The following is a 10,278-nucleotide window of genomic DNA, read 5'->3' as shown; positions in this document are numbered from 1 at the left end:
ATTTCTCTACATGATTAATCTGAAATCCAATATGGGTTTAAGAGGAATCATGGAGATTAGTGAGTAATCACCTTTTGAATTCATGGGTTAGGGAGATTAAGGGTGATTAGGTTAGTTCTAGGATGTTTTAGTGTAGATCATTCTTGTTCCTTGCTAGTAGAGTATTCATAATGCATCTTCTGAGTTGGCCACTCAAAAGTTGATCAATAGGCATTTCCCACCCAAAAGGTGTTTGATGAAATGCCTGAGACAACTCTCCTAGGCTTTTAGTATACTTTGCCAAAGACATTTGTTGTTAAAGATGCTAAGATAGCTAATAGACTTGTTAGTAATGATTGCTTTCATATTATTCAACCAAAGACATTTGATGTTTGAGATATGTTAGCAAATGAGCATTCATCTAGACATAGAGCTTGCTTAGAATTGTGTCTAGGCTTAAGGTTGATAGTTTGATTGATCATTTGCCATCCTTAGTTCGATACTTGATCACCCAAGGTCTAATCCCTATGCCCATGAGTTCTCTTTTCCCTTAGTCAAGAAAGTATCATTCTGTTATTGCTTTCTAGTTTAGTAGTAGTTTAAAACCCATCTAAATCATTGGTTGCACTTAGATTAAGTGAGTACTTGCATTCTCAGTGCTTTGATATCCCTCAGAACTGGTTCGACAATCTTCTATACTACAACATTTGTCTTAGGAGCCTTGAAAACTCCTAACATCAAATTGGCGCCGTTGCCAAATTCTGAGTAGATTTAAACATTGAGATTTAGTCACTTGCTTGAGACTAAGTCATTTTTATTTTCTTTTGTTACTGATTCTCTTTCTTCACCTCCCTTTACTCTACAGGTGTATGAACTTGAGGAGCAGGGGTCCATCAAACCTAGTTCCAAGAGCTGCAGACATTAGAGCTTTAGAGAGAGAGTGTGCTAGAAAGAGAAGAGAAGAAGAGCAACAGGCTCACTTGCAGAGATTGGATACTGATATGGGAGACATACCTCAGGATGATGCTGCCGCCAATGGAGCTAACAACGTTCCACCAAACCAACAGCGAGCAGCTCGACCCATTGGCACTTATGACCGCCCCAACATTCATGGTCATAGATTGGGAATCCGAGCACCCGCTGTGGCAGCCAACAACTTTGAGATCAAATCAGGACTCCTCAACGTGATCGAGAACAACAAGTATCATGGCTTGGCTCTAGAGGATCCATTTGATCACTTGGACAGGTTCGACAGCTACTGCGGGTTGTCAAAAACCAATGGTGTGTCCGAAGATGCCTTAAAGCTCAAGCTATTCCCTTTCTCTTTGGGGGATAAGGCACGTCAGTGGGAGAAGTCTCTACCCAGCGACTCCATCACCACTTGGGATGACTGCAAGAAAGCATTCTTGGAGAAGTTCTTCTCTACTTCCAGAACTGCTAAGCTGAGAAACGAGATTTCCAGCTTTCAACAGAAGAACTTGGAAGGCTTCAGTGAAGCCTGGGAGAGATTCAAGGGCTACCAAGCTCAATGCCCACACCATGGCTTTTCTAAGGAGAGCTTGCTGAGCACATTCTACCGTGGTGCTCTTCCTAAGTACAGAGCCAGACTGGATACAGCTAGCAATGGGTTCTTCTTGGGGAGAACTGAGGAGGATGCAGAAGAGCTGGTTGACAACATGGTAAAGAGTGATGCAGTCTACAGTGGAGACCACGACAGAGGCAGTAGAACAGATGATAAGCAGACGAGGAAAGAGATCAAAGCTTTGGAAGACAAGATCGACCTACTCATTGCTGAAAAAGCAACCCAAGAGCAGCTGAAGTTTGTTGGTAACTCCAAGCAGGAAGATCCACTTGCTGTCAATGAGGTTGAGGGTTTGGAAGGTCAAGAGGAGTTGTGTTTCATCAACAACAATGGTAGCTGGTACAAAAAGGAGCCCAACTTTCAGTACAACAACTACCAACAGAAATCCTATCCAAACAACCAACAGAGTGGCTATCCGCCAAGAAACAACCAGCAAGGCAGCTATCAGCCTCAGCAAAACCCCTCGTCTGGTTCCTCTGCTCCTCAAGAGAGCAGCACTGATACCTTACTGAAACAAATCTTGGAGTCTCAGACTAGAAGTGAGAAGCATGTTGGTTATGAGTTGAAGAACCTTCATACCAAGATTGATGGGAGCTACAATGAGCTCAACAACAAATTCTCACACCTTGCTTCTACAGTCAGGAATTTAGAGAATCAGTTTGCTTCCATGAACACTCACCAGAATCGCCAGCAAGGATCTCTACCTGGAAAGTCTGACCAAAATCCCAAGGAGGCCAAAGCTATCACCCTTAGGAGTGGTAAGCAGTTACCTCCTAGAACCCTCACCAAGGATGCTGAGAAACTAGGTGAGGAGGTGGCCATCAACATAGATGATGAAGTGGTGATTGTTGATGAGAAGATCAATGACGAGATCTTGGAGAAGATAGTGGAAGCCAAAGGTAAAGGAAAGGTTGGAGAAGAGAAGAAGACAGTAAAGGATGGCGAAGTTGTTACTCCAGCAAGTGAAAGTTCTTTTGTTCCTCCTCCCTATGAACCCAAACTTCCATTTCCTGGTAGATTCAAGAAGCAGCTGCTAGAGAAGTACAAAGCTCTGTTTGAGAAGCAAATGAGTGAAGCTCAGGTTGCAATGCCCATCATCGATGCTTTCATGTTGATTCCTCAATACAACAAGTTCCTGAAAGATGTTGTAGCTGCAAAGAAGAAGGAGATAGAAGGCATGATGATTCTTACCCATGAGTGCAGTGCCATCATCCAGAGGCTTGATATTCCAGAGAAGTTAGAGGATCCAGGAAGCTTCACACTACCTTGTGCTCTTGGACCTATGGTATTTGAGAAAAGTCTCTGCGATTTGGGAGCTAGTGTCAGCTTGATGCCTTTGTCTGTTGCAAAGAAGCTTGGATTCACTCAGTACAAGAAGTGTAGACTCTCTCTGGTGTTAGCTGATCGTTCAGTGAAGTATCCTGTGGGCATCTTAGAGGACCTCCCTGTGAAGATTGGAAGGTATGAGATACCTACAGATTTTGTGGTGCTTGAGATGGGTGAGGAGGCTCAAGACCCATTGATTCTAGGAAGGCCATTCTTAGCTACAGCAGGAGCTATTGTTAATGTGAAGGAAGGCACGATTGATCTCCATTTGGGTAAAGAGAACATCCTCCACTTTGACATCAAAGGGAAAATGAGGAAACCAACTGTGTTCGGGCAAGCCTTCTACATTGAAGAGATGGCCACTCCTGCTGATGAGCACCTTGAAGAGTTACCACCTGAGGACGACGAGGAGGGAGCATCTCCCTCTACTCATTCCCCATAGAAGGTAACCCACCACACTCCCCTGTATATACCATTTTATTTTTGCATATTAGTCTTCTTTTCGGTATCTCTCTCTCTACTTGACAACACAGAGACTGTGTAACTCAAGTTTGGGGGAGGTACCAAGTATTTGATCATGTTTGCTTTGATGTTGTTTCATTGAGTCATGCATGGCATACCTATTTGCATAGATAAAAAAAAAAAATCAATCATTTAGTTTGCATCATTTGCATTTTTAGGAGAGTCTAGAGCATATAGGTTGCATTCACTTGCATTGGGAGCAATGATTTTGAATGCCTTGTAAAGAACACTACGTTGCACCTGAGTAGCTTTTGCACCTCTCAAAAAGACTTGTATGTTTCGAGCCTTGAAAACTCTTCCTGAAACTTGTTGATTGCTGAAACTCAGTCTTTGAAGCCAACTACGACCTTATTTGAACTGAACGAACTTAATGCTTCTTGCTCATGGTCCCTTGTGTACTGAGTCATGGCTATACACACTTGAGTTGTCACATCTTTTATACCAATCTTTTTTGACAAACTCTAGTGGTAGACCACTCCCACTCCCAAAGTCTTACATGTGCATAATGTTGAGAGTATCGGGAACGACAATGCTTGATCTTCATTCTTGCTAGATTGGGCACTCTATTGTCTAGCTATAGGTGGGGGTGAGTGTTGTGATTATGATTTGGGAGAAATGAAAAAGGAAAAGAATAGATTCTTTGTGCTTAAGTGAATTGTTTTATTGGGACCAGTATAGAAGCCTCTAGCTCAAGTTTTGAAAAGTCTTGGCCCCCAGCCTAAAAAAAAAAAGGAAAAAGAAAAACGAAAAAAAAAAGAGAAAAGAAAAAAAAAAGAAAAAAAAAAAGAAAAAAGGGGGCTAGCAAAGTTGTTAGGAGCTAAGAAATGTTTTGAGGTTGTGAAAAATCCCTTGTAAATTTCAAAGAGAAGGAGTTAAAGTTCTTAGGATCTTTTGGTGAGAGATGTGAGTTGGGTTTGACATTGGAAAATGATTGTGTGATTTGTATGTTTGGGAAAAGGGTAGAACAATGGAGATTGAGCATTGTATGCATGAGTTGGTCCCTTTCTTAGATATATTATGTGCAATGTCAAGGCTACTTGTTTTGAGAGTAAACCACCTTAAAGATCATATGTTTTGAACCTCTTGAATCACTTGAATAAAAGCCTTCCCTTACCCAACCAAATGACTTGGACCAACTGACCATTTGCAAGAATTCACCTGATGTTTTGTGCTTAATGAATGTGAGAGTTGGTTGATTTGAATGTGTGGATGTTTGATGATGAGTGTAAGAACAAAAAGAGTTAAGATAGACCTAGAGAAGCTAGAGTGTAATAAGAGAGTGTGCTAGTTGTGTTTCTTTTGGCTATGTGCTCCCTCCTTCAACCTCTCTCCCTATGAGTTCTAGAAAGTTCACTTGTGGACAAGTAAAAGAACAAGTTTGGGGGAGTTGATATCTTGCATATTTACATTGTTTTATCCATTCATCCATGAGCATTTTCATCATATAGATTAGGATTTAGACATGTTTAGGTTGCATTTTGCATACATCAGTCTCTATTAGGTACTGGAGTACCACATGAGGTTATTTGGAGCTCAAAAGAGGTGAAAAGGTGACCATTGGACGAACCGAGCATGGGAGCGACCTCCCGGAGCGACATCACGAAGTCGCTGTGTCCCACTTCTCAGAGCGACCTTCCTAAAGCGACACCATGAAGTCGCTCGCGTTCTCATTACTCCGAACAGTCTTAGATGACCCTGGAGCGACCTCTCAGAGCGACCTACCAAGGTCGCTCCCGATCCAGAGCGACCCGTTGGAGCGACACACCAAAGTCGCTCGCGACCTCTCGCCCGGAGACACCAAAAATCGGCCCTGGAGCGACTTCCCGGAGCGACACCTGCAAGTCGCTCCGCGTTATTTTGCTGCCGAAAATCATGATTTCTTAAGGACCTTTTTGCAATTTATTTTGGACGTTTTGCACTTGGAAAAACCTATGTTTTAAACATCTTTTGTAGCCACCAGAGGCAGATTATCTTATATCTTTTATCTATTGAGAAATACACAAGAACTCTCTTGAGAAGTTCATCTCTTGGGTTTTGATTTGTTATGTTCTTGTGTTCTTGTTGATTTCTTATCTATTTCTCTACATGATTAATCTGAAATCCAATATGGGTTTAAGAGGAATCATGGAGATTAGTGAGTAATCACCTTTTGAATTCATGGGTTAGGGAGATTAAGGGTGATTAGGTTAGTTCTAGGATGTTTTAGTGTAGATCATTCTTGTTCCTTGCTAGTAGAGTATTCATAATGCATCTTCTGAGTTGGCCACTCAAAAGTTGATCAATAGACATTTCCCACCCAAAAGGTGTTTGATGAAATGCCTGAGACAACTCTCCTAGGCTTTTAGTATACTTTGCCAAAGACATTTGTTGTTAAAGATGCTAAGATAGCTAATAGACTTGTTAGTAATGATTGCTTTCATATTATTCAACCAAACACATTTGATGTTTGAGATATGTTAGCAAATGAGCATTCATCTAGACATAGAGCTTGCTTAGAATTGTGTCTAGGCTTAAGGTTGATAGTTTGATTGATCATTTGCCATCCTTAGTTCGATACTTGACCACCCAAGGTCTAATCCCTATGCCCATGAGTTCTCTTTTCCCTTAGTCAAGAAAGTATCATTCTGTTATTGCTTTCTAGTTTAGTAGTAGTTTAAAACCCATCTAAATCATTGGTTGCACTTAGATTAAGTGAGTACTTGCATTCTCAGTGCTTTGATATCCCTCAGAACTGGTTCGACAATCTTCTATACTACAACATTTGTCTTAGGACCCTTGAAAACTCCTAACATCAGAACCCCACCAACAAAAAAGACGCTGAGTCCAAGTTCAAGTAGATCTCTGAAACCTACGATGTATGTTCCTCACTGTAACTCAATCTAAAAGATGATTCCTTTATTGCTTTCATCCCGATTTGAGAATGCAATTCGTCGACTTTCACGAGTTGCTGATGTTTTGGCTTGTGGGTTTCTCAGATTTCGTGTTCCTGAATCATTAGAATCATAGTATAAAGTAAAAAGATGGTTGCTTTATACATGTCAACTAGTGACAACCTCTGAGGCATCTCTATACATTGCAACTAGTGCATGCCTGTAGCTTTAGGATTCTCAGGAGGATAGTAATATAGTTTCCTTTGATTCAGGCTTTATGTGTGCTGATATTCGTCGTGTTTGTGAGTTGTTGTTTAGGTTCTTAGTGATCCTCAGAAGAGAGCGGTGTATGATCAATACGGTGAGGAAGGGCTCAAAGGGAATGTGCCACCTCCTAATGCTGCTGGTGGAGCCTCCTTCTCCTCATCAGGAGATGGACCTTCACCTTTCAAATTCAACCCCAGGAGCGCGGATGATTTATTCGCTGAGATTTTCGGGTTTTCAAACCCGTTTGGTGGAGGAGGAGGAGGTGCTGGTGCCAGTGGAGGGCAGAGATTCTCTAGCCGCATGTTTGGGGATGATATGTATGGTTCGTTTGGTGAAGGAGGTGGTGGTGGATCTATGCATCATCACCATCATGGTGCAGCTAGGAAAGTGGCTCCAATTGAGAACAAGCTGCCTTGTAGCCTTGAAGATCTTTACAAAGGAACCACCAAGAAGATGAAGATCTCCAGAGAGATTGTAGATGTCAGCGGGTAAGCAATCACACTCCCACGCCATTTTTATCTACTAGTAGTCCCACTTAAGGTATGAACGTTCTGTGTCTTGCAAGAAAGGCATTGATCAGTTAGTTACCTGTTTGATTTTAGCAGGCTCTAGTTGTAGTCTTGACAATACCTCTCTTTTTTTTTTAAAATGTAGCAAAGTAATGCAAACAGAAGAGATTCTAACCATTGGAGTGAAACCAGGATGGAAGAAATGCACAAAGATCACATTCCCTGAGAAAGGCAACGAGCATCCGGGAGTGATTCCAGCGGATCTTGTCTTCATCATCGACGAGAAACCCCATCCGGTGTTCACACGCGAGGGAAACGACCTGATTGTCACACAGAAGGTTTCATTAGCTGATGCACTGACAGGGTACACAGTAAACCTAACGACTCTTGATGGTCGGATGCGTACAATCCCAGTCACAAACGTGATCCATCCAGAGTATGGAGAGGTGGTGCCTAAAGAGGGGATGCCACTTCAGAAAGATCAGACGAAGAAAGGGAACTTGATCCTCAAGTTCAACATCAAGTTCCCAGCGAGATTATCTGCAGAACAGAAGGCTGGGTTTAAGAAGCTTCTTGGGTGATGATTCAAAAGCTTTGCTTCTGCCTTGTGATGTTTGGATTGGTAATATACGGTTTGTAAGGAATTTTTTGTTGGTTAACGTAACTCGCTCAAGGTTTGGTACATGTCTTTTATATTATCCTGTCTAAAGAAATGAGACTATTGTTCAGTGAGGGCAGAACCAATGCCGTAACGGCGTGGGGAACATGAGGAAGAAGCCGCCACAAACGACACCGATGATAAAATGCAAACCAGTAAGGAGCTCCTTGGTTTCTTCAGAAGGAACAGGAAAAAACAACGTATCACGTTTTGAACGAACAGGGAGATTGCAAAGAAGACGAGCAAATGACATTTTCACTCCAAATGCAAGTCTTAATACTTTTTCCTTGCTAGATGTGGCCATTTAACTCCAAATGCAAGTCTCAATACTTTTTTTAATCTCTCCCAAACGACAAGTTTATTACAATTGATTCATTACGCAAAGACAGTTTCTTCTTCCTTTTTTTGGATGGGTATAACCTTTGGGATAATGAGATCCCAAGAACAACTTAAAAAGTATATAACAATTCAGAGGTCTCATTTGATGTTCCAAAGGATGCTAGGAATTGAAAAGACTACACAAACCAAGTGTGGGTTTTACTTAAGAAGCCTCTCTACTTCTTTGGATCCACTTCCAAATTCATCCCTTGTAGGTTAAGCAAAAGATCATCAGAGCTCAGGTACACCTTGTTGGCCGAGTGTGCTATGGTTTGAGCAATCTCTCTTGCCGCCTCAATCTTCCTGAGCGTTATGAAAGCTTGGTTGTTTGCGATTGCTTGACCTATGAGCTGAGCACTCTTGGATTCTCCCTACACAAAAAGGTATGAGAACGTTTTGTCACACAACAATATCAGAGTCTCAAAACTTCGGAAACTGGAGAGTGTAGAGAGTTTTGTCTTTACCTGGGCGCAGATAACTGCACTTCTCTTGTCTTATTCCGCCTTCTCAACGATGAACTTAGCCCTCGCAGCCTCTTGAGCAGCCACCTTCTTTGCTTCAATGGCAGCCGTGAACTCTTTCCCAAATGTCAGGGTGGTGATGGACACATCGTCAAGCGGAATGTTGAAGTTTGTTGCTCGTTGAGTCAGAATCTTTCTGATCTCCCTACTGACCACCTGAGAGCAGTCCATAAAAAAACATATTCGATAACTGACTTATAAAGAATGTGGAAAAAGACATATGCCTATATTTACACAAGACACTTGTATGCATTACCTCTCTCTCTCTGAGTGATAAGCTGGCTTTGCATTGTACTGAGCAACAACAGCTTTCAAAGTCTCGTGGATTATAGAAGGCAGAACTTTCTCGCTGTAGTTCTCACCAAGGGTTCTGTAGATCTCAGGTAACTGATCTGCCATGGGACGCGTGAGAACCCTCAGCCCAATCTTCACCTGAAATTTCCAAAAATCAAGAACATATCAGTAAAGTAAAGAATTCACATTTTTCCAATCCAAAGAAAAAAAGGTGACAAAAGTTACCATCTGGAGATCACGGCTTCCGGAAGTACTCTCAACAAGGTAAGGTCGTGCACGAACGTCATAGATGACCGGCCTTTCGAACCAAGGAACCATAAGGTGTGTACCCTCAGGGTAAACCTGCATAGTAACAAATATAACTTTACTAACTGCATACTTGTGATTGTATATTACATAAGACTATTACATAAGCTCAGTGAGAACAGTTAAACAACAATATTACACAACCGATAGCCTAACACATGAGATCACGTTGGGAACATTAAAAGGGAGAAACTTTCATCCACTAGAAAGCTCAAAAAGACCCAACACTGACTAACCTTATCTTTAACACCGACTAAACGGTTGAACATGATGGCTCGATGACCTCCGTCGACATTGTAGAGACTCTGTGTGGCAGCGTAGAGACCGAGCCCACCGATAATCCCAACCTTAAGAAGCGCAGAAGCAGCACCACCACCTGGCACCTTCGGAACTTTGATGTTGTTACACAAAAAAACGTGAAGAAAATTAGGCGAGAAGCGTACCTGATAGGATGATGATAGCTTTGCCCAATGTCGCGGAGAAGAGAGGGGAAGAAGATCGTCAGAAATGGGTTTAGGGTTTAAACTCTGCTGCTGCTCACCTTTCTACTCGAGAATATAGGACGGTTGAGAAGGAGCTTTGGACCCACGTTATTTTAACTTAAGTCCATCTTATTCATAGACTAAAAGTCCTATATCTAACTCGATATGGAAACATGCTCTAAAAATAACATATAACCAAAAAAAGTTATATATATTCAGATGATGAAGACATTGTTTTCAGAAGTGTATCATTGATAATTGATCTTTATTATTTTTATAGTAAGAAATTTAAATTTTATGATAATTATATGCATGGGAATGGATAAAAATCATATATATGTTATGTTTGTATTGTCTGACGTATTTTTTTTTTACAAAACAGATTTAGTGTAATGTAAACAGAATTTTTTAAAATATAAATATTTTCTTAAAGTAAACAAAATTGCTAGGTTACAAATCTTTTAATATAATAATTCCATGTTATAATAGAATAACAAAAACATATTAGTAAAGAGTTCAGTTAAAATGGTCAATTCATTTTTGGATGAGCTTGATTGAATGACTGAACCGGGCTTATGGTTTGG

At 41.2% G+C, this 10,278-nt stretch overlaps 1 protein-coding gene, 1 non-coding gene and 1 pseudogene across 2 annotated transcripts; 1 reads left to right on the top strand and 2 right to left on the bottom strand.

The window, feature by feature from the left end:
* Positions 1-1,418: 1,418 nt before the first annotated feature.
* LOC125577532 lies at positions 1,419-1,525 on the bottom strand. The gene has a single exon (XR_007315939.1). It is a non-coding gene; the product is annotated as a small nucleolar RNA R71 (small nucleolar RNA).
* A 4,667-nt stretch (positions 1,526-6,192) lies between these two features.
* Positions 6,193-7,849, top strand: LOC106414427 (dnaJ homolog subfamily B member 13-like). The gene is made up of 3 exons (XM_013855087.3): positions 6,193-6,264; positions 6,598-7,034; positions 7,201-7,849. Exons 2-3 carry the CDS (start codon positions 6,847-6,849, stop codon positions 7,634-7,636), a joined length of 624 nt encoding a protein of 207 aa, XP_013710541.2. The 5' UTR covers positions 6,193-6,264; positions 6,598-6,846; the 3' UTR covers positions 7,637-7,849.
* A 280-nt stretch (positions 7,850-8,129) lies between these two features.
* Positions 8,130-9,607, bottom strand: LOC106359828 (annotated as a pseudogene).
* Positions 9,608-10,278: the final 671 nt, after the last annotated feature.

Source organism: Brassica napus, chromosome A8, assembly GCF_020379485.1.
Source record: "Brassica napus cultivar Da-Ae chromosome A8, Da-Ae, whole genome shotgun sequence".
NCBI classification, from domain to species: domain Eukaryota; kingdom Viridiplantae; phylum Streptophyta; class Magnoliopsida; order Brassicales; family Brassicaceae; genus Brassica; species Brassica napus.
Note: the sequence above shows the minus strand (reverse complement) of the source record. Positions and strands in the feature narration are given on the sequence as shown.

Excerpts from the sequence above, each read along its gene's own strand:
- LOC106414427 (XM_013855087.3), top strand. The coding sequence starts at position 6,847 with ATGTTTGGGGATGATATGTATGGTTCGTTTGGTGAAGGAGGTGGTGGT. Across the intron at positions 7,035-7,200 it reads GAGATTGTAGATGTCAGCGG|CAAAGTAATGCAAACAGAAG; the intron begins GTAAGCAATCAC and ends TTTAAAATGTAG.